The 24329-nt window shown below is 40.8% G+C and overlaps 1 protein-coding gene across 13 annotated transcripts in view; it reads right to left on the bottom strand.

Annotated features, from left to right (window-relative positions):
- Positions 1-24329, bottom strand: part of MYO16 (myosin XVI) — a 602174-nt gene that overhangs the window by 276475 nt on the left and 301370 nt on the right. For 12 of the 13 annotated variants that reach the window (XM_075129773.1, XM_075129766.1, XM_048854910.2 and 9 more), the window contains 2 exons: positions 16930-17080; positions 3730-3840 (listed from right to left, as the gene is read on the bottom strand). In XM_075129773.1, the coding sequence (XP_074985874.1) occupies positions 3730-3840; positions 16930-17080 (262 nt within the window). The remainder of the gene's footprint in view (positions 1-3729; positions 3841-16929; positions 17081-24329) is intronic. The other variant, XM_075129768.1, reaches the window with a different exon arrangement.

The raw sequence follows: 24329 nt of genomic DNA, 5'->3' as shown, positions 1-24329 counted from the left end.
TCTGTGGATGAGGGGAAAGCAGTGGACGTGTTGTTCCTAGATTTTAGCAAAGCTTTAGACACGGTCTCCCACAGTATTCTTGCCAGCAAGTTAAAGAAGTGTGGGCTGGATGAATGGACTATAAGGTGGACAGAAAGTTGGCTAGATTGTCGGGCTCAACAGGTAGTGATCAATGGCTCCATGTCTAGTTGACAGCCGGTATCAAGTGGAGTGCCCTAAGGGTCGGTCCTCGGGCCAGTTTTGCTCAATATCTTCATAAATGATCTGGAGGATGGTGTGGATTGCACCCTCAGCAAGTTTGCAGATGACACTAAACTGGGAGGAGAGGTAGATACGCTGGAGGGTAGGGATAGGATACAGAGGGCCCTAGACAAATTAGAGGATTGGGCCAAAAGAAATCTGATGAGGTTCAACAAGGAGAAGTGCAGAGTCCTGCACTTAGGATGGAAGAATCCCATGCACCGCTATAGACTAGGGACCGAATGGCTCGGCAGCAGTTCTGCAGAAAAGGACCTAGGGGTTACAGTGGATGAGAAGCTGGATGTGAGTCAACAGTGTGCCCTTGTTGCCAAGAAGGCCAATGGCATTTTGGGCTGTATAAGTAGGGGCATTGCCAGCAGATCGAGGGACGTGATCATTCCCCTCTATTCGACATTGGTGAGGCCTCATCTGGAGGCCTCATCTCATCCTCCACACTACAAGAAGGACGTGGAAAAATCGGAAAACATCCAGCGGAGGGCAACAAGAATGATTAGGGGACTGGAACACATGACTTATGAGGAGAGCCTGAGGGAACTGGGATTGTTTAGTCTGCGGCAGAGAAGAATGAGGGGGGATTTGATAGCTGCTTTCAACTACCTGAAAGGGGGTTCCAAAGAGGATGGATCTAGACTGTTCTCAATGGTAGCAGATGACAGAATGAGGAGTAATGGTCTCAAGTTGCAGTGGGAGAGGTTTAGGTTGGATATTAGGAAAAACTTTTTCACTAGGAGGGTGGTGAAACACTGGAATGCGTTACCTAGGGAGGTGGTGGAATCTCCTTCCTTAGAAGTTTTTAAGGTCAGGCTTGACAAAGCCTTGGCTGGGATGATTTAGTTGGGGATTGGTCCTGCTTTGAGCAGGGGGTTGGACTAGATGACCCCCTGAGGTCCCTCCCAACCCTGATATTCTATGAAAAAAAATCTAATAAAAAAAAGACAAAGGAAACACGCAATGGCCTGAGAGAGAATTTTCCTCTACTGTCTCAATGTGTTTTGTGTTGTCTCCCGGTGGAAAGGACCAAACAATTATCCGTCACAACACAGTCTTCCATTTGCTTTTTATAATATTTAGATGCCCAAAAGCAAAAATCACTAGGCCCAGGCCCCTGGAGCCACTCTGTCACTTCCTTTGTGGAAAACTGCCATGAAGCCAGGGAAGGCAGTTTCTTAACTAATCACTGCAGGATTCCCCCCACACAGGGTAATTCTCTGATGCTATAGAAATGCTATAGTGAGTCCTACGCCACCTCTTTATTAGCTGCCAACTGTAAGAGCATGAGGCCTGGGTTCTCTAACCACCAGCTGATTTCCATATGCCAAAAGGGCCACTTGGGGCTGTTGGCACCCACTGTGAACCCTGAAGGCTATTCTATTGTATGCCAAAGAACGGCTCTGCACCCAGTCAGTCCCAGGATCAGGAGAGCACATGGCAGGGACGGGGGAGGGTTAAAGATGCCTTTGCATCCATTCTCTGTCTCCTCACACAAGCTTCGCCACTTTCCTTGACTGAAGCCCAGGATCCAGCCCACTGTCATTAGAAAACCAGCAACCACTAGTAGTCCAAAATTATTTTAATGCCATTCAAAAATATAATAGTATCAGTGATTTGAAACTTTCATTGTATTAAAGTTCTGTTTAATTGTTCATTCACTTATCATTAGCTCATTCTAAAAATCTATTTACATAAATAGTTTAGGCTTATCAAGGCACCCATATTTCCAGTAACATAAAGGTATCGGTTATTCCTTTTCCAATATTCCTTACAAAGCAGCTACATTCACCCAGTGTTCTGCACGGGAGTGTATAAGGTGTCTATGAAACACAAAACTAGGCAGCACTGACCTGTGACCTGAGACTATGCTGATTTAGCATATCCCTTTAGCAGCCATTCACAGATGGGACTTCTGTGTTGCAACAATAAAATCAAATCTACCCATCTGCCCACCTGCCCCACCTCTCTCCACTAACAGGACAGCCTTATGGAGAGGAGATACAATAAAATCACCTGCCCTCAGAATGAAGCCCCACTTAGATCCCCTGTTGGATAGGGCAGATATAATTTATGCCTCTCTGTAACAGCTTCAATGAGCATGGCAGTATGTGTGCTGTGGTGAGGAAGATCTGGGTTTGGAAATGGCCTCCAGGGTCTTTTTCCCTTCTGAGATAATGGAGCCCAGGTAAATAATGGATGAGAGGTTTTTCAGTTCTGATGGTGATCGCCACACATTGCACAAATGGCTGCTGTTAACCAGAACAGCACTGATCAATGGCTTCAAGATCACTATTGTGCTCTTGAACAAAACCAAAATATTTAATTAGACCAGAAGGATAAATAAGAGAGGGGAGTCTTAGAACCCCAGGGTCAATCCTGAGAATGAGAAATCAGGTGAACTACTTTAAGAGTAAACCTACACTTGGCCCTGATTTTCATAGATGCTGAGCATCTGTAGCTCCCATTGACTTGAGTCAGAAGTGTGCATGCTCAATACCTCTGAAAATGAGTTAAAAAGGAGGATACATATAAACCAAAAAAGGCAGGAGCATAGATATAATCTCAGCATCTGAACAGCATTGTTACTACCAACCAATATCATAGTACCTACAAATGTAACTTCTGTATTTAATTTCAGGTGTATTTACAGTATCTTGTTGTTTGTGACATTCTGGATCTCTGCATTTCTCTGGTCTAACCACACTCTGTCAATTCATTAGATTAAAGCAGATTCACACATTTCAAATTTACATGCAAATTACCTAATCAGCTGTTCAATAAGCTAGAAAAGGGTAAGTAGTTATGAATACGGATGCCAGAAATATGCATATGCAGGTTTTACTTTTGAAATAATCTATGGCTGACTGGATTCTCCGTCTGTTTAACATGGCAAGAACAGAAAAATCTGTTGCATGTAAATCATCTTGTAATTATTTTACTGTGTCTAAATCATTAACATAACAATATCAAGAGAATTATTCATGTAAACTGTAGGAAAAAGTAACAGGGAATCAAATGCTGTATACTGATTTCTGAATTTGTTATCCAAATCTCTATTCCATTCCAGTTATTGTAATCAGAAGCAGCATGAAAATTATGATTACATAAAGTTGAAGACAGAAATCTCTTGACAGTTTAAGAGGAAAGAGTTCACATGCCCCTATCACATTTTACCCACACATATTTTCTGGTAAATATACATATAGGCTCACCTGTGCATACTCGCTATAGCTTTTTTTTTTTTCTTTCTAATTTCAGACTTTCCAATTAAATTTGAGTAGTTGTAAATTTAACACACACATACTCCTTCATTCATCTTAATATTAGTCAGCAATACTTGCCAGCCTAGTGTCTAGTAATTCTGCTTAGCTGGAATTATTAATAGTCCTATACTATTTTCTTTAATTGCTCATGACTGAAGTTGACTGTAGGTAACTGAATAAAAATGCTGCAGTAAGCAGTTTCATAGCCACTCACATATATCTGATTGTTACTGAAACGTTTCTGAATCTCATAGAGCAGGCTGCTGTCTGTTAGCTCACTCAGAGTAGCCAGGTCATCATTTGGTGCTGGAGGCATTAACTTGACCTGGAAAATACAAATCATACATTAAAATAATCTAACTTCATAGCTGCTCATCCTGCAGTGTAATGCCCTAGTTTCAATTACAACTGACAAACACTACAATTGATATAAATATTTATTGTGCATTAGGAAACCAAAAAGTTGTCTATACGTCTCAAATAACTCTTTATCCTTTATTTTAAGCAATAGAAGTAAATTAGAAAGATTATCAATTTTAAGCATATATTCTGTATGGGTTTAACGGGGACTTAAGTATATGGAAATGTACATGTATGTTATTTGCAATTCCTAAACCTGACAAGACTCCAAGTTCAAGTAGAACACTCCTGCCCTCTTCCTTAACTATATCTGATGAAGATGATAGAGAGTTGAAAAGTTAATGCGCTTGTAAATCACATATCTGCTGCCACCAAACCGAGCTCCCATATTCCTGTAGATTCATCCTTCTCAGCATATGGAACTTAATACACTTTTGAAATTCAGCTGCACAGAACATAACAGAGGAAACTCAGTGAGAGACGGGAGTTAAATTGTCAGTAGGAGTGGAAGGTGGTCAGCATCTAATGTATGAGTCATAATGTTTTATTATTATTTATATCACAGTAGCACCCAAAATGTGCTTGGTGCTTTCCAAACACAGAAGGAGATAAGAGGCCTAAAGAGCTTACAATCTAAATATTATAGAAACAAATTCTGTTACCAAAAAGAAAATTGCTTATATGTTATAAAAGTACAATAAATCAACTATAAGCGAACTGCTATAAAATACAATAAAGGCTGATTCATTGTGCAGTGAATTCTACTATGCTCACAGTGCAGGTTGTATCATTGTTAATATCAGCTGACAAGTTTAATGTTTCTAGATGCCAGAAGAACATATAAAAATAGATAATAGTCACCTAGAAGAAGTGTGTTTGAAGTGAACAACTGGCAAATCCACATTTTAACAAAAAGAAAAAGAAAATGGCATTCACAATGTTATTTCATCAGTAATTGACCAATGTGATCAGTGCAGAAACACTGAGGGTCCAAGCTTGAAGTTAATGGCAGTTTTGCCAATTACTTTAATAGGTGCAGTGTCTGGCCCTGGGAGTCCAGCGTTCTGGGTTCTTTTCCTAAATTTATCACTGATTCATTGTGTGACTGGGTAAATCAGTTAACCTGTATGTGCCTCAGTCTCTTCATCTGTGAAAAGGAACTAAATGGGACCTTTGTAAAGTGCTTGCAGATCATTAACCAAAAGGTACTGTGATTATACATACATATACAAAAAGCATTATAATTGTCATTTTAAGGCAGAGATAATCAGACACTGAGGCTACCCGCTGTGTTGTTGAGTAAACAAGATGAACAGGATTTGATGCTATATGTCTTTCCCCAGATGTGAACCCTTGGAAATAACAGAACATATATATTTTTATCAATCAATCAATCAAACAATAAATAGGAGCACTAGATTTAAGATACCCAAGATACACACAAAAAGAGTGTTTGAAGGCACTCAGCCTTCATCTTTATGCCAAGCAAAAAAACCACATGAGCCATTGTGGTGTTAGACAGAACCACCAAATCCTGCTGGGTCTTAAATAGTTTACCAACTATACATCTGTTAGTATAAAACAACTGAACTTACAAACATATAGCCCTTCTCTAGCATCACAACCAATTTCAGAATTGTAGAATATCAACTATGTAGCTCTTTACACTTCAGTTCACCCGAAAGATTCTCACAGGCTCCAGATTTGTGTCAAGAATGACAGCTCTCAGGACATGAGCACAAAAAGAAGTGACAGTTCTCTAAGTCTGGATTTAATAACAAAACTCTTTTTTTATTTTCTTCTTTATGCATTGTTGTTACTGCTTGCTTGAATCAGGGCATACCTCTTATGAGAATTTTTCCTATTTTTCAAACTTATTATGCCTTTAGATATCGTACAGCACAATCACACACAGTACATACAAATGGCTCAGAGTGAACTGCTCTATTCAGTTCCTTGTCAATTCCACAACCAATCCTATTATTATCTTCATTAAAGTCCAGCTCTATTTGTAATGAATGAGCCACCAATTTAAATCATATAGTTGACAGAAACCACAATTCAAAGCAAAAAAAAAAAAAATCTGAGAAATGTTAATTAGGAAGTATTAAAGGCCAAAAGGAAATAGGTATTGGAGATAATTTCATTTCAAATTAATTTTTTATCATTTCCTAAAATTAAACTGCTTACATTACAGAACTCACAAATGAAAGTATTCATATGCATTTAGCTGCACATGTGCTACATTATGACTATCATGACTTTTATAGAATGAACCAACATGCATATTTTCAGGGTCACTTCTGAGCAGAACTTATAACAAAATGCCACCCCAATAATGGATATATTGTCTTTGGGCTAAACCGTGCCTTTAGGAATAGCTCTGTGTAAGGGGCAATGCATAAGATGCACCCCCCCCATGAGTAGCCTTGGGATGGTTTATGAGTCAGAGATTCACAGTTCTTCCCCTGCTTTGCTCCCCTAGGGTGAGATGGGGTGACAAGTGGAATAATTTATAGCTGGCCTCAAGAGTGCCACTTAATTCCCTGCACACCAAACTGGCTCTGTAGAGTGACATGTGGGAAGGGGACAAAGCTTTGGCTCTGCTCACTCTATCACACTTTGGGCAGCATACAGCAGCATGTTAGCAACCACTTTAAGACTAGTCTCACTCTGACTCCTCATCATTTTCCCTCCATTCTTCAAAATAAAATTGTATGTGATGTAAGATTCCAAATTTCAACATCATTTGATAAGAAAAGAGACATTTTTTCACTGTGTCCCTTTTTTTTGATCAGTATTAGTAACAGGCAATAAATACTGACCAAAGAAAATCTCTACTCATAGGTTTCATCTACACCACACACCTCTTGTGACGGCATATAGGGTAAGTGTAGCCACACACAGCAATGAAAAGTAGGCTGCATCCACACTATGGAACTATGTAGCTATGCATGACAGTGAAAGGCTCTGACGGGGAGACTAACTCTGAAACCTGTCATTAAGAAAGTTTGTAGTTATGTGCTCTCAGACCCACAGAGAGGTTATCCTTTTCGCTTATAATTGTGGAGATCAGATTCCAGTGTAAGAGTTTGATATAATTTTTCGAGTTCTTATATTTTTATATCATGATTTTGAGATTCTATGTCAGGATCGAGTTTATTTTTTCACAATGATGAGAATTCAGTACTGTCCAATTTATTTTTAAATTATGCTTCCTCATTTCTGCTTGCATTGTAGAACTTTTCAATAGATACCTATCATCTTATTCATATCAGAAACAGGGCTGTCAAGTGATTAAAAAAATTAATCACGATCAATCGTGTGATTAAAACTATTAATTGCACAATTAATCGTGATGTTAAACAATAATAGAATACCATTTATTTAAATATTTGTGGATGTTTTCTACATTTTCAAATATATTGATTTTAATTACAACACAGAATACAAAGTGTACAGTGCTCACTTTATATTTATTTTTATTACAAATAATTGAACTGTAATAAACAAAAGAAATAGTATTTTTTAATTCACCTCATAAAGTACTGTAATGCATTCTCTTTATCATGAAAGTTGAACTTACAAATGTAGAATTATGTACAAAAAATAACTGCACTGAAAAATAAAACAGTGGAAAACTTTAGAGCCTATGTGTCCACTCAGTCCTACTTCTTATTCCGCCAATTGTTCAGACAAACAAGTTTGTTTACATTTGAAGGAGCTAATGCTGCCTGCTTCTTGTTTACAGTGTCACTTGAAAGTGAGAACAGATGTTCGTGTGACAGTGTTGTAGCCGACATCACAAGATATTTATGTGCCAGATGTGCTAAAGATTCATATGTCCCTTCATGCTTCAACCACCATTCCAGAGGACATGTGTCCATGCTGAAGACAGGTTTTTCTCGATAACAATCCAAAGAAGTGTGGACAGACACATGTTCATTTTCATCATCTGCGTCAGACACCACCAGCAGAAGGTTGTTTTTCTTTTTTGGTGGTTCAGGTTCTGTAGTTTCCACATCACAGTGTTGCTCTTTTAAGACTTCTGAAAGCATGCTCTACACCTCGACCCTCTCAGATTTTTAGAAGGCATTTCAGATTCTTAAAACTTGGGTGCTGTACCTGTCTTTAGAAATCTCACATTGGTTCTGTTAGAGATGGAAAGAAGGAGCAGGAGGACCCAGAGGCATATTGAATAAACGGACTTCTTTATTGCGGTACTTGTTCCCCTCAACCCAATTGTTGAGTAAGCCCTGAACTAATCACATCACACTTTTTTATCTAAGTTAATATGTAAATACACACATTTACTCCAACACCCCCAAAACCCTTATTTGATAATATGACCGTCCATATAATGAATATTAATTGCTAATTACTGAATATAATATACCAGCCCATTTAATGTTTACAGCATTAAGCATATTTTAGACATTTTTACCTTGAAGATTCATTCCTTTGCAGTAATTGTAGGAGCAAGGGGCCATGACCCCGAACTCATTTATGTAGCTGGGAGAGGAAGGGAGGGGATCAGATAACATTTCTTCACACAAAGGGTATCCTTCAGACAACCATATTTCTTATGCAGCTATGATGCTTATCAATCCTTAACAAGCCGAAGGGAAGGGAAAAGGGTGGCAACTTTATCTATCAAGGGAAGAAACAGTGCTTGCCTGTGCCTCACTCCCTACTACCATGGTAGCAGTTACCCAGGTCTTTACGTAATCCTTACATACTCCAACAGATACCTTCTTTGCATTTTATCAAATCCGCGGTGAAGGTGTTCTTAAAATGAACAACACGTGCTGGGTAACCATCCGAGACTACTATAACATGAAATATATGGCAGAATGCAAATAAAACAGAGGAGGAGACATACAATTCTCCCCCAAGGAGTTCAGTCACAAATTTAATTAACACATTTTTTTAACGAGCGTCATCAGCATGGAAGCATGTCCTCTGGAATACCGGCCAAAGCATGAAGGGACGTATGAATATTTAGCATAACTGGCACGTAAATACCTTGCAATGCTGGCTACAAAATTGCCACATGAATGCCTGTTCTCATGTTCTGGTGACATTGTAAATAAGAAGCTGGAAGCATTATCTCATGTAAATGCAAAGAAACTTGTTTGCCTTAGCGATTGGCTGAATAAGAAGTAGGACTGAGGGTATGTCTACACTACGGAATAAGGTCAAATTTATAGAAGTCGGTTTTTTAGAAATCAGTTTTATATATTCGAGTGTGTGTGTCCCCACAGAAAATGCTCTAAGTGCATTAACTCGGCGGAGTGCTTCCACAGTACCGAGGCTAGGGTCGACTTCCGGAGCGTTGCACTGTGGGTAGCTATCCCACAGTTCCCGCAGTCTCCGCTGCCAATTGGAATTCTGGGTTGAGATCCCAATGCCTGATGGGGCTAAAACATTGTCGCGGGTGGTTCTGGGTACATATCGTCAGGCCCCCCTTCCCTCCCTCCCTCCGTGAAAGCAAGGGCAGACAATCGTTTCGCGCCTTTTTTCCTGAGTTACCTGTGCAGATGCCATACCACGGCAAGCATGGAGCCCGCTCAGGTAACCGTCACCGTATGTCTCCTGGGTGCTGGCAGACGCGGTACGGCATTGCTACACAGTAGCAGCAACCCATTGCCTTGTGGCAGCAGACGGTACAGTACGACTGGTAGCCGTCCTAATCACGTCCGAGGTGCTCCTGGCTACGTCAGCTGGGAGCGCCTGGGCAGACATGGGCGCAGGGACTAAATTTGGAGTGACTTGACCAGGTCATTCTCTTTAGTCCTGCAGTCAGTCCTATTGAACTGTCTTATGGTGAGCAGGCAGGCAATACGGATTGCTTGCAGTCTTATTGCATCATCTTCTGCTGAGCAGCCATGAGATGTGGATGGCATGCAGTCCTTCTGCACCGTCTGCTGCCAGCCAAAGATGTAAAAGATAGATGGAGTGGATCAAAACAAGAAATAGACCAGATTTGTTTTGTACTCATTTGCCTCCTCCCCCGTCTAGGGGACTCATTCCTCTAGGTCACACTGCAGTCACTCACAGAGAAGGTGCAGTGAAGTAAATCTAGCCATGTATCAATCAGAGGCCAGGCTAACCTCCTTGTTCCAATAAGAACAATAACTTAGGTGCACCATTTCTTATTGGAACCCTCCGTGAAGTCCTGCCTGAAATACTCCTTGATGTAAAGCCACTCCCTTTGTTGATTTTAGCTCCCTGAAGCCAACCCTGTAAGCCGTGTCATCAGTCGCCCCTCCCTCCGTCAGAGCAACGGCAGACAATCGTTCCGCGCCTTTTTTCTGTGTGGACGCCATACCAAGGCAAGCATGGAGGCCGCTCAGCTCACTTTGGCAATTAGGAGCACATTAACCACCACACGTATTATTCAGCAGTATATGCAGCACCAGAACGTGGCAAAGCGATACCGGGCGAGGAGGCGACATCAGCGCGGTCACGTGAGTGATCAGGACATGGACACAGATTTCTCTCAAAGCATGGGCCCTGCCAATGCATGCATCATGGTGCTAATGGGGCAGGTTCATGCTGTGGAACGCCGATTCTGGGCTCGGGAAACAAGCACAGACTGGTGGGACCGCATAGTGTTGCAGGTCTGGGACGATTCCCAGTGGCTGTGAAACTTTCGCATGCGTAAGGGCACTTTCATGGAACTTTGTGACTTGCTTTCCCCTGCCCTGAGGCGCATGAATACCAAGATGAGAGCAGCCCTCACAGTTGAGAAGCGAGTGGCGATAGCCCTGTGGAAGCTTGCAACGTCAGACAGCTACCGGTCAGTTGGGAATCAATTTGGAGTGGGCAAATCTACTGTGGGGGCTGCTGTGATGCAAGTAGCCCACGCAATCAAAGATCTGCTGATATCAAGGGTAGTGACCCTGGGAAATGTGCAGGTCATAGTGGATGGCTTTGCTGCAATGGGATTCCCTAACTGTGGTGGGGCCGTAGAGGGAAAGCATATCCCTATCTTGGCACCGGAGCACCAAGCCGCCGAGTACATAAACCGCAAGGGGTACTTTTCAATAGTGCTGCAAGCTCTGGTGGATCACAAGGGACGTTTCACCAACATCAACATGGGATGGCCGGGAAAGGTACATGACGCTCGCATCTTCAGGAACTCTGGTCTCTTTCAAAAGCTGCAGGAAGGGACTTTATTCCCAGATCAGAAAATAACTGTTGGGGATGTTGAAATGCCTATATGTATCCTTGGGGACCCAGCCTACCCCTTAATGCCATGGCTCATGAAGCCATACACAGGCAGCCTGGACAGTAGTCAGGAGCTATTCAACTACAGGCAGAGCAAGTGCAGAATGATGGTAGAATGTGCATTTGGATGTTTAAAGGCGCGCTGGCGCAGTTTACTGACTCGCTCAGACCTCAGCGAAACCAGTATTCCCACTGTTATTACTGCTTGCTGTGTGCTCCACAATATCTGTGAGAGTAAGGGGGAGACGTTTATGGTGGGGTGGGAGGTTGAGGCAAATTGCCTGGCTGCTGGTTACGCGCAGCCAGACACCAGGGAGGTTAGAAGAGCACAGGAGGGCGCGGTACGCATCAGAGAAGCTTTGAAAACCAGTTTCATGACTGGACAGGCTACGGTGTGAAAGTTCTGTTTGTTTCTCCTTGATGAAACCCCCCGCCTGTTGGTTCACTCTACTTCCCTGTAGGCTAACCACCTTCCCCTCCTCCCTTCGATCACCGCTTGCAGAGGCAATAAAGTCATTGTTGCTTCACATTCATGCATTCTTTATTCATTCATCCATCACAAAAATAGGGAGATGACTACAAAGGTAGCCCAGGAGGGGTGGTGGAGGAGGGAAAGAAAATGTCACACAGCACTTTAAAAGTTTACAACTTTAAAATTTATTGAATGCCAGCCTTCTTTTTTTTGGGCAATCCTCTGTGGCGGAGTGGCTGGTTGGCCGGTGGCCCCCCCCCCACCGTGTTCTTGGGCATCTGGGTGTGGAGGCTATGGAACTTGGGGAGGAGGGCGGTTGGTTACACAGGGGCTGTAGGGGCAGTCTGTGCTCCAGCTGCCTTTGCTGCAGCTCAACCATACACTGGAGCATACTGGTTTGGTCCTCCAGCAGTCTCAGCATTGAATCCTGCCTCCTCTCATCACGCTGCCGCCACATTTGAGCTTCAGCCCTGTCTTCAGCCCACCACTTACTCTCTTCAGCCTGCCACCTCTCCTCCCGGTCATTTTGTGCTTTCCTGCACTCTGACATTATTTGCCTCCAAGCATTCGTCTGTGCTCTGTCAGTGTGGGAGGACAGCATGAGCTCGGAGAACATTTCATCTCGAGTGTGTTTTTTTTTCTTTCTAATCTTCACTAGCGTCTGGGAAGGAGAAGATCCTGTGATCATTGAAACACATGCAGCTGGTGGAGAAAAAAAAAAGGGACAGCGGTATTTAAAAAGACACATTTTATAAGACAGTGGCTACACTCTTTCAGGGTAAACCTTGCTGTTAATATTACATACATAGCACATGTGCTTTCATTACAAGGTCGCATTTTGCCTTCCCCCCACCGCGTGGCTACCCTCTCAACCCTCCCCCCTCCCTGTGGCTAACAGCGGGGAACATTTCTGTTTAGCCACAGGAAACAGCCCAGCAGGAATGGGCTCCTCTGAGTGTTCCCTGAAGAAAAGCACTCTATTTCAACCAGGTGACCATGAATTATATCTCACTCTCCTGAGGATAACACAGAAAGATAAAGAACGGATGTTGTTTGAACGCCAGCAAACATACACTGCAATGCTTTGTTGTACAATGATTCCCGAGTATGTGTTACTGGCCTGGAGTGGTAAAGTGTCCTACCATGAAGGACGCAATAAGGCTGCCCTCCCCAGAAACCTTTTGCAAAGGCTTTGGGAGTACATCCAGGAGAGCCACGAATGCCAGGGCAAAGTAATCCTTTCACATGCTTGCTTTTAAACCATGTATAGTATTTTAAAAGGTACACTCACCGGAGGTCCCTTCTCCGCCTGCCGGGTCCAGGAGGCAGCCTTGGGTGGGTTCAGGGGTACTGGCTCTAGGTCCAGGGTGAGATACAGTTCCTGGTTGTCGGGAAAACCAGTTTCTCCGCTTGTTTGCTGTGAGCTATCTACAACCTCATCATCATCATCATCTTCTTCGTCCCCAGAACCTGCTTCCATGTTGCCTCCATCTCCATTGAAAGAGTCAAACAACACGGCTGGGGTAGTAGTGGCTGAACCCCCTAAAATGGCATGCAGCTCATCATAGAAGCGGCATGTTTGGGGCTCTGACCCGGAGCGGCCGTTCGCCTCTCTGGTTTTCTGGTAGGCTTGCCTCAGCTCATTCAGTTTCACGCGGCACTACTTCGGGTCCCTGTTATGGCCTCTGTCCTTCATGCCCTGGGAGATTTTGACAAAGGTTTTGGCATTTTGAAAACTGGAACGGAGTTCTAATAGCATGGATTTCTCTCCCCATACAGCGATCAGATCCCGTACCTCCCGTTCGGTCCATGCTGGAGCTCTTTTGCGATTCTGGGACTCCATCATGGTCACCTGCAGCTTGCCACGCTGGCCAAACAGGAAATGAGATTCAAAAGTTCGCGGTTCTTTTCCTGTCTACCTGGCCAGTGCATCTGAGTTGAGAATGCTGTCCAGAGCAGTCACAATGGAGCACTCTGGGATAGCTCCCAGAGGCCAATACCGTCGAATTGTGTCCACAGTACCCCAAATTCGAGCCGGCAAGGCCGATTTAAGCGCTAATCCACTTGTCAGGGGTGGAGTAAGGAAATCGATTTTAAGAGCCCTTTAAGTCGAAATAAAGGGCTTCATCGTGTGGATGGCTGCAGGTTTACATCGATTTAATGCTGCTAAATTCGACCTAAAGTCCTAATGTAGACCAGGGCTGAGTGAACTTGTAGGTTCTAAAGTTTTACATTGTTTTTTTTTGGAGTGTAGTTATGTAACAAAAAGAATCTATACTTGTAAATTGCACTTTCACGATAGAGATAGCACTACAGTACTTGTATGAGGTGAACTAAAAATACTATTTCTTTTGTTTATCATTTTTACAGTGCAACTATTTGTAATAAAAATAATATAAATTGAGCACTGTACACTTTGTATTCTGTATTGTAACTGAAATCAATATATTTGAAAATGTAGAAAAACATTCAAAATAGTTAATAAATTTCAATTGGTATTCTATTGTTTAACAGTGTGATTAAAAGTGTGATTAATCACAATTAATTTTTTTAATTGTGATTAATTTTTTGAGTTGGCTTTTTTATGGGTGGAAAAGCTATTAGGCTGTCCTAAAAGGTTTCTAAAATGTGTTTATCATAACTTTTCTCTCCCAAGGAGGCATGGGGTAGGAGGTCTGGTTTTACAGGTCGAGGAATAAAAAACAGAAATACTGAATAAAAATTTTTAAGATAGTTTTATGTTAATGTGTGGTATAGAGGGTCAATTCCTGATCCAAAGGATGTCAAGGTAGGTTTTTCACCAATACAGAATAATATGATGTTATGTTATTTGCTCTCATTTGGGATGCCACGCATAAGTAATGTAGCCATCCCAAATTCATGCTGATAACGCTTTTATGCCATAATACACTATCATGGACATGTATAAGCTACATATGCAGCTCACTGTGCACTGTTTTCAGAAGTAATCAAAACTGTGTGAGGGGGAAAAAAGGATGCACATCCCCAGGATATGCCATCCAGCCAAGGTCAAGGAGAAGAATTTGATGATGTTGGCCTATGAAGTAAATAAATGCCATAAAAGCTAGATTTAAACTCAAGCAGTAAAAAAGAGACACATATATATGAAATTCCACATGCATTAACTTCACAGATGAATTGATTGGGGGTTAAAAACTTCCAGGGGATTTCCAATTTTGTTCTGTTCACCTCCTTTTTCTGAGCATACAGATGCCTTTATTCTACTTTTTCCTTCTTTCCTCCTGTGTCTGACTGACAAAGTGATCTTATAATATATATTTTACTACTGTTCTCAATACCCTAAACTATGGAGACAGCAGGTCAAAACTGATAATCTGAACCATCACTGAACATTCTCAGCCATAGATATATTAGAAGCTAAATGCTATCTTATTTTTAATATTAACAATGAAGTTTTCTATTTACTCATTTGACAGTGTGTCTGTGTGTGTGTTTGGGAATATATAATTGTTCCCAATCTGTTTAGATGGCTTAATAACAAAACTTTAGTAATTTTCACTATATCACCAGAAGGCATTTTATTTATTTGCACCATTAATAAGGCAGTATGCATTCTATTTTCCATGCACAATATTCTTCCAGTCACTACTTTCCCCTGCATGTTTTATCTAACATTACTGCAATAAAGAAGAAACCACTGAATATTGTACATTAGAAGTCCACACCACATTATGTGGCCAACAATATGTGCCACAACAGTTCTATGCCAAGTCTGTTTTCAAAAGAAATGGCTTAATCAAACAAAAAGACTAAGCAGTTTTGCTTGTGGAATGTAACACACAACTCCATTTCATGCCAGAGATCTCAATTGTGTACTGGGAAAAATCTCCCCCTCAACTGATAAGAACAGAAATTGCCAACTATGCAACTATGGTGATTATTCATATTGCCTTCCTGATCTGGCATATTGGGTTCAGGAAATTAGTTGAGATCAAAAACCATATTTCAGCTAGAAACAAAAAAAACAACAAAAAAAAAGAATCAAGGGCTCCCAGTTGCTCATCTGACCCCCATTTTCTTACATTTCATGACTTATGAATTTTATTTTATTGGATATGGTATTTTGTTATTTTCTATATTAACATTTTGTGCTTGTGTGTAAATCTGAGCTACTGTAATTTTTTGATTTCAAAACCAAAAATAGTGTTGTATCTTTCAATATTAAATATGTATGTTCCAAGCCTAATATTTTTAAAATCTTCTCTCAGATCCCCTGAGGAAGACCTAATCTTCATGCCATATTGCCTATAAATGTATGCTATCCTTGACATGCACCATGTGAAATATCATGCTGATCCATTTAATAATATATGAAGATAAAACCTGAGTAATGACTCTGCATATCGTAATGAAAAATTAAACAGAATATGATTACTTCCAATATAGGTTAGGATACAAACATTATGGATAAATTACACTGAATCCTTGTTAGATGTATAACATTTAAAGTCCTATGTTCAAAGCTTTTATTTTTAACGTAAAGCATTCTGTCTGTTACGGAAACATTTTGCCCAGATTCCTTAAAAGCAACTGCATTCAACAGAAATTTCAGTTCTCAACTTGCACAACAATAAAAATTATGTTATTGAAAGGATTAGTGCTGAGTAAATTATAGAAATCAGAACTACTTAATAAACACATAGTCTTCTTTAAAGGTGCTTGTGATCCATGATGATATCATGGAGACATTATCAGCAACAAATAGTTTGGAATGTACAGAAAATGTACAAGAGATTCTGAACAAACTATCTCTGTCTCTCAAGTATGTCAATGGCACCCATCATTGTATTAATAAAGGAAGTAAAACTAGCTACAGTCATATAAACACTAATACTTGATTACACAGATTTTCACAATATTGTTATGAGCTGGGTGAAACCTCGTTATGGGATGTTAAACTGTGAACTCTTTAGTAAAGGGACTGCATAGTTTATGTGTTAATAAAGCACTGTCTATATAATTATAGCAAGAGAGAGCAGAACAAAATCATAGTTTCTTTATTTTTCTATTATTATTTGCACTTTGGTACCACGCAAAAGCCCCAAGGTTTTGAGTGCCTGACCAATTATTTAAAATTTCAAAAACAAATGCATCTGCTGATCACAACTATGTCCATGGAAGGCAACGAGAGAGGGGGTCTTTCAGGTAGCCTGATCCCAAGACATTCGGGTGTAATAATTTTGAGAATTATTATTGGAAAATGACTGTAGCCAAACTTATAGCATGAAATTGATTACATTCCTGTGTTTTCTTGTTCATCAATTTTAAATTTCCAGATCCAAGACATTTAAGAAACTTGACATATACCTGTTCAAGTTTGGTTGTGTCAGTCACTGTGACATTGTCAGATGCGGTGTCTTGAGACTGCTGCTTACATAAGCCTTTTGTTGCATCTTTGAACATGGTGTCTTTCTCCAGCAAACTGTCTTGTTTGGCAATCGGCAAAGCCAGGGGATTGCTGCAGAGAGAATCAATAAAACAATTAGACTCCTTTTGAAGATGCCTGACAAAGAGAAGATTGCCAAGACTGAGAGGTATGAATGTGAAAATATAATTCAGGTCTGAGACAGTTGTTCCTGATCCAAAAAGATACATAAATTGGATGAGAACTGCAGACTGTTCACTGGTCTATGCCAAAGATACATTGGTCTTGGCAAAGCACTTTGATTTAAAATTCACTTTTATGCAAGTCTGCTTCAGAAAAAAGCTAAGCAACCCAAATAGAATATGCATGAGGTTGTATTTGATGGTGCTAGGTTGGCAAATCAATAAGCAATCTGAAAGCTGAATTTAAATGTATGATTAACCTCCACAATAGTATTTTGAAAAATAATATATTTAAAAACAATTTGATACACAGATACTGTCATTGCATTAAATAAAATAAAAATTTATTGTTTTTGATAAGCAAATAAGCTATATTTAATTTGTTTTAAAATCTATATATACCGTTACAGAATTAGTAATATAATAATATTTAAGGTGAAAAAAAGAAAATATCTGATACCTAAAATGACTGCCAACGTACTAACACTCCGCTGTATGAGCTGAAGCTCTATTCCTATCTCCGGGGCTTGGAGTTTCCCCCCCCCCCCATATTTACACTCCAGAGCACACCACACTTCTAAAAAAACCAAGGCTGGACATGATTTCAGATACGTCATGCACCCAGGACACTAAACACCAGCAGACACCTTGGAATACAGGTGAGTTTGAAAAATGCCACCACAGTAAGATCCAGCAGAGGAGTTACTGAACCCAGTTTCCCCTGTTTCCTGGATATGTCTCCTTTGACTAACCACAGTGAAAGTGAAGGTAACACGGAGGAAGGAAAACTACATGGAGAATAAAATCCTGGCCCACTGAAGTCAATGGGAGTTTTGCCATTAACTGTATCAGGGTCAGAATTTCACCTGGAGACTGTGTCCTGGCTACCCAAGAAGAAAGGAATGAAGTTTGACTGCCAACCCTAATAGTGGCCCCAATTATTATTCAGGACTGCACTTAAGCACCTGCTTAACTTTAAACAGGTGCTTAAGTGCAGTCTTGAATAGCGGTGCACTTAAGCATGTACTAATAGCTTTCCTGAATCAGAACCATTTTTAGCAGTAATGTGATATTAAAACGTTAGTAAATAATAAAAGTGCCATGCTTATAGTAACAAATAACTTCAGTGCTCACCAACATAAATGACACAGTATATTTTACTCCAAGACAGCTCTAATTCAAAGTATAATCTTGTTAAGTATTTTCCAGAGGCCATATTTTGAAAGAACTTTTATTTTTTCAAAAAGCAATGCTCCTAGTGCTGATGGTCTCACACATTTTTTAAAGGAATGGTGGGATTAGTAATATCAAAACCTAATTTTAAAATATTATTACATTTTATGCCAACTTCCCTTTTAATGAAACTTTTCTGGACCTTTTGGGTTGGAATTTTTAATACTTAGTTTCAGCACAAAAGCTAAACTTTTAATGAAAAGTTTGAGCCACATGACTGCAGGCATTTTCAAACTAATTTTCTGGTGTTTATTAGGAAAAAACAAACAAAACAAAACAAAACCCCTTGGTTTAATAATATGAATGTTTTCCTAATTTTACAAGTGCTCCCAATATATTCTGATTAGAAGTTGTGCTCAATTATGGTGATCATCATTAAAATCTTAATATTTGCTATTTGCAAGTTATTAATATTAATACGGTATTCCCTTTGTAAGTGTTCACAGCTCCAGGATCTTTCTGCTGTAACCTTCCTACTTCCTCATCCCATCCCATCCCTACCATTTGTAGCACACCCAACCATCCCCAGACACAGCATGTGCACTTGTAGCATCATGTTTAAAATTAGAGTGTAAGCTCTTCAAGGCAGAGAGATGAAAAGAAACTGATTTAGAGGTTGCAGATAGAAGCTGACTATAGCAGACACCTTCAGGCAGCAAAGTGAAAAACTTCCCTCCACTCCTTTCGTGATGAATTAGGTATATTTTGAGTTTAAAAAGAAAATACCACAATAAATTGTGGAGGGTTCATTACAGTACATTTTTAACGTTAACGACATACTTTGATAATTCAGTACATATGAGTAGTAAGTAAACTGCAGGCTAGGTTCTTAAACAAAAGCTGTGTAAAATATATTGATTTATGCCTGCATGCCACACAAACTATTTGTATTTAAGAGACTTTAAAAAGCCTCTAGATAATAAAAGTACTAGTATATAACTTGTATTTCAACAAGAACGTGTCATGAATTCCAACCAAGGAAAGACAGGATAATATATCATACAAACAAATCTCTTTGATCTAGGTTCAGAAAGATACTGTGAACATTAAAAGAGATAGGCAACTTAGCTAGAAATATGATCTTTCCACCAAACAGTGACTTTTAGTAAAATACATCTATAAAAATTAATTGCAGGTTAGTCACAAGGCAAAATCCTATGTTAAAAACAGTGCAATTGAAAATCCAGTTATAGCACAGTAGAAAGAAGATCTCATGTTAATACAGGTGTGTGGTTAAGCATGAGCAATCATCTCCAGAATGCTGTGCTCTGCTACCAGATAATTAACCACAAAGGGAGTTATGTGGCTTGAGGCAAAAGTGAAGATGTATACTGGACACAAAGGTCAGTTATCAAGGGTAATCTACTTGAACTAGGTAGGGCTACTGTTATTGGCACACATTACTGGAAAAATCCTAGTGAGCTATACAAACAATAGTCATCTTAATTTTTAATTACATGAGCCATCTGTGTATTCGATTAATTTGTTGATTTTTATTTTTAAAATGGTCTGCAAAATATCACCTGGGTTACCAATTTCTAGCATTTTTAAACTGAAAAGGGACGCTTTGGAGGCTGACAGTCAAAGATATAATAGTGGTTTCACAGTGAGTGTCTAAGTTAGCATAGCTATTAACTAGGTAGAAAGCTGTCTGGGTAGAAACGTTTCTTTAAATACAGATCTAAATGCAGAAACAGACTCTCATATCTTAAAACCTCTGTTGGAGAGTATTTCTTGCCTGTACAATTTAGATCATCCTCATTGCCTGATCAAATTTTGGTTCTTCCAAACTTGAAAAATCAAGTAGAATTTGTAAACTCCACAATCCCAATAAATTTAAGTTTAAAGAGTTTAAAAGTCTTCACCAGAAAAGCCTTCAAGCCTTAATTTCCATTTTTTTTTCTTTTTTAAATGCCAGAGAAATTAAAATACAAACTGTCATATCAATGTAATGTTTGAGTGTTTAAATTACAAATTTATATGCTCCACCAGGAAATTAAAGAAAAAAGAAAAAAGCTTCCCATTGCAATGTTGACTCAGCCAAATTATAGCTGTTGTATTTTGTATTCTTGTGGTGATTTAAAAATGTGTTCATTATTGTGCTTAATATTTATGCTGTAAAATATATGCCAGAAAACATACAGTATGTGCAATATGACTAAGTTAACATTTCTCTAAGAACCATTTCCTGACTTCAGAGTATTTATCTATCATCTAGTCAGTGTGAGTGTTAGGCCTCGTCTATGTAGTTAGTCAGTGTAACTACATTAGTTAGGGGGTATGGGTTTTTACCAATACAGTTATACTGATGTAAGCCCTGATGTGGATGCAGTTATATCAGTATAAAGGTGCCTTATGCTGGTAAAGCTTATTTCATTTCCTGAACTAGAATAAGTCATACCAATTTACACACTTTTAAACTGGTATAATTCCATCCACTCTGGGGAAGGGAGGTTTGCTGCTTTAACTATACCATTACAGGACACAAGCCCTTAGATGAAGAGAGTACTCATCCTGTACAGTAACTGGTTCTTCGAGATGTGAGTGCCCTACTTCAAGTGCATGTGTGTCCCACACACCTTTGAGAGGGATTTTCATTAGCAGTGCCCATTCAGCCCATGCGTAGGTCCTAGACATCCTTGTGTCCCACACTGAGGTTATATAGGGCTGTGCAGGCAAACTGCCTCATTTCCTTCTCCACTGCCAAGTCTCATAAGGAAAATACAAAACAGAGGGGAAGGAGGGAGGGTAGTGGAGCACCCATAGGGACACATCTCAAAGAACCACAGTTACTCTATAGGGTGAGTAACCTCTTTGTCTTCTCCTGAGTAGTACCTCCGAAAGGAGAAGGGAGCTTCGGAATCAAGTACATAACTGAGGAAAGAACTGAATTGCCAACTGCTGCATTCCATCTAGAGTCACTGATTAGGGCATAGTGCCTAGAAAAGGTATGTACCAAGGACCATGTAGCAACTCTGCCGATCTCAGATACTGGGACATTTTGAATTAACAGACATAGGTGCAGACTGCAACCTCATAAAATGAGCTGACACACCAAGAGGAGGTGGAATTGACGCAGCACCTTAACAAGTAATAATACATCCAGAGATCCATTTCCACAGTCTCCGGGCAGAAATAACATATCCTTTAGATCTGTCTGCAAACAAAACAGTCTAGAGGAGATTTTCTGAATGATTTAGTCCTATCTTGGTAGAAAGCTAACACCCTCCTGACAAAATCAGCCTCAAATACTAAATAATGTGGTTCTGGAAAGAAAATTGGTAGATGAATAATCTGATTCAGATGAAACTCAGAGAATACTTTAGGAAGGAATCTGGGGCATAAGGAAATCTTGTCCTTGCAGAAATGAGGGTCTGCAATTAAGACCTCAATATCATCCACTAAAAAGGCTGTCTTCATCGACAAGCTCAATAATGAACAAGTTGCCATTGGTTCAAAGAGAGGTGTCATGACATTTTAAGAACTAAACTGAGGTCCCAAACTGAAGTGGGGACTTTAACCTGTGGAAAAAGCTTTCCCAGTCCTTTCTTGAATGATACAGTTGTAGGATGAGCAAACAGTGAGAACCCATAAATTGTGGGATGAAAAGCTGTTAAAGCAACTAAATGAATCAACAACTTTCTGGACCTGACACCAGTGACTAAATATTCTCCATTTCTGAAGGCAAGTATTTCCGGTAGACTCTTTCCTACTAGTTAGTAATATTTGCTGTACTCTGCAGAACACGCTGACTCTAACCCAACAAACCATTGAGGAGACACACCTTGAGGTGGAGCGTTCTCAGATTGGGATGCAACAGTTGATTGGGGCCCTGTGAGAGGAGTTGAGGAATGACTGGAAGATTTATCACTGAACAGAGAGCTAGGTGAACTAGGTAAGGAAACCATGTCTGCCTTGACCATGTCAGGGCTATTAGGAAACTCTGGCTTTGTCCTTTCTAATCTTATTCACCACCTGGAGAATAAGAGGTGTAGGAGGAAATGCTTCTCCACCCAAGGAAGGAGGAATGCCTCCCTCAATGAGCTGTGACCGAAGCCTCCGATGGAACAGAACAGGTAGCACTCTTCATAGCTGGGCGAAGAGGTCCACTTTTGGGAACCCCCAATATGCTGACAAGAAACTGGGAGTCCAATTCCCATTTGTAGTCTTGCTGAGAGCATCAGCTGTGAAGTTTTGTCTGCCAGGGAGATTAATTGCCAAAAATCTTATGCAATGCCTTATCCACCAGTTCCATAACTGTATTGCTTCAGTGTGGGTGGAGAGTGCATCTGACCCTTTCCCACTGGTCAACGTAAAACATGCAGGCCACATTGTTGTCGTGATTTTGATAGACTTGTCTCTGATGAGAGGCAGAAAATGAAGGCAAGAATTTCTGGCTGTCCTGAGCTCCAGCAGGTTGATGGGGAGGGTGGTTTCTTGAGGCAATCATATGCCGTGTACCATATGGGCTGTATACACTCTATCCCAACAGAGATACATCTCTAGCTACAGTTACCATTGGCACCAGTTGGAGGAAGGGAACTCCTGCACCTGCATTGTGATCATTCTTCCACGAGTCTAAGGAGTGTTTCACCTGTTGGGGAACTGACATTGGTTTGTCTTAGTCAGTGGTCTCCAAACTTTTTCAATAGCACCCTTCCCTTACCTGGTCTGCGCCCCCCCACCCCCCGGAAGCTGGGGTGGGGGAATGAGTGGGGCAGGATGGGGGAAGGGGAGTCATGCTCTGAGGGTGGGAGTGAATGGGGCAGGGCAGGGGAGAGTGAGCTGTGCTGGGGCAGGACGGAGGAGCCACTGGTACCTTTCTTGCTGGAGCTACCCCTGAGTGCTCCCCCAGGCTCCAGCAGCAGCAGCTGTTGCTCTTCCCACCACCCCACCCCCGGTGGCGGAGGCCAGTTACTGCAGGTAACCAGACTTTAAATGTCTGATCAGCAGTGCGGATCAGGCACTGCCACGTTGCCTTTCCGACCAGACTTTCCAGTTGAAAACCAGACACCTGGCAGCCCTAAGTCTGGGCTTGGGGCCATGGCTGGGAGCTGAGGCCAGGAGGGAAGCTATGGCTGGGGTCGGGCCACAGTGGAACTGGGGACAGAGCAGGGCTGGGTGGCACTCCCTCCCCACCCCCAGGAGGGAGGGGTTTCCCATCGGTGAAGGGTCCACCCCTTCCTGACAGGCAGTAGTTAGATCAATGAAAGAATTCTTCTGTCAACTTAGTGCTGTCTACACAGGGACTTATGTAGGCTTAACTATGTCTTTTAGGGGGGTGGATTTTTCACACCCTTGACCGACACAGTTAAACCAACCTAATTTTCTAGTGTAAACTACACTGTAATAAGAGCTCATGAGAAGGGCCCCTGTAGAAGAAACGGGGAAGGGCGATGCAAAGGAGGGAGGAAGGAAGGAAAAGTGGATGGTGTAGAGCCCATTGTTATTGCTTGCAGCACCACTTCAGCCAACATGATACATTCCAAGCTTGTTGGAAATCGGATAGACAGTTGCCAAACAGGGGCAGCTGGGCAAATAATTGCAGCTGACTGTCTAGAGAAAGGGGAGGGTTCAAACTGTCGACCATCTTGTCAAAACTGACATTTTTAAGAAGCCTGCTGTGTCAGATGGATTAAAGCAGTGGCTCTCAACCTTTCCAGACTACTGTACCCCTTTCAAGAGTCTGGTTTGTCTTGTGTTCCCTCAAGCTTCACCTCACTTAAAAACTTAAAAAATCAGACCTAACAATACAAAAATGTCACAGCCACACTTTTAGTGAAAAATTGCTTACTTTATCATTTTCACCATATAATTATAAAATAAATCAATTTAAATATAATTGTTGTACTTTCATTTCAGGATATAGCATATAGAGCAGTATAAACAAGTCATTGTCTGTATGAAATTTTAGTTTGTACTGACTT

The sequence above is a fragment of the Caretta caretta genome, chromosome 1 (assembly GCF_965140235.1).
Source record: "Caretta caretta isolate rCarCar2 chromosome 1, rCarCar1.hap1, whole genome shotgun sequence".
Taxonomy (NCBI): domain Eukaryota; kingdom Metazoa; phylum Chordata; order Testudines; family Cheloniidae; genus Caretta; species Caretta caretta.
The sequence above is the reverse complement of the archived record's forward strand: the minus strand, read 5'-3'. Positions and strand labels throughout refer to the sequence as shown.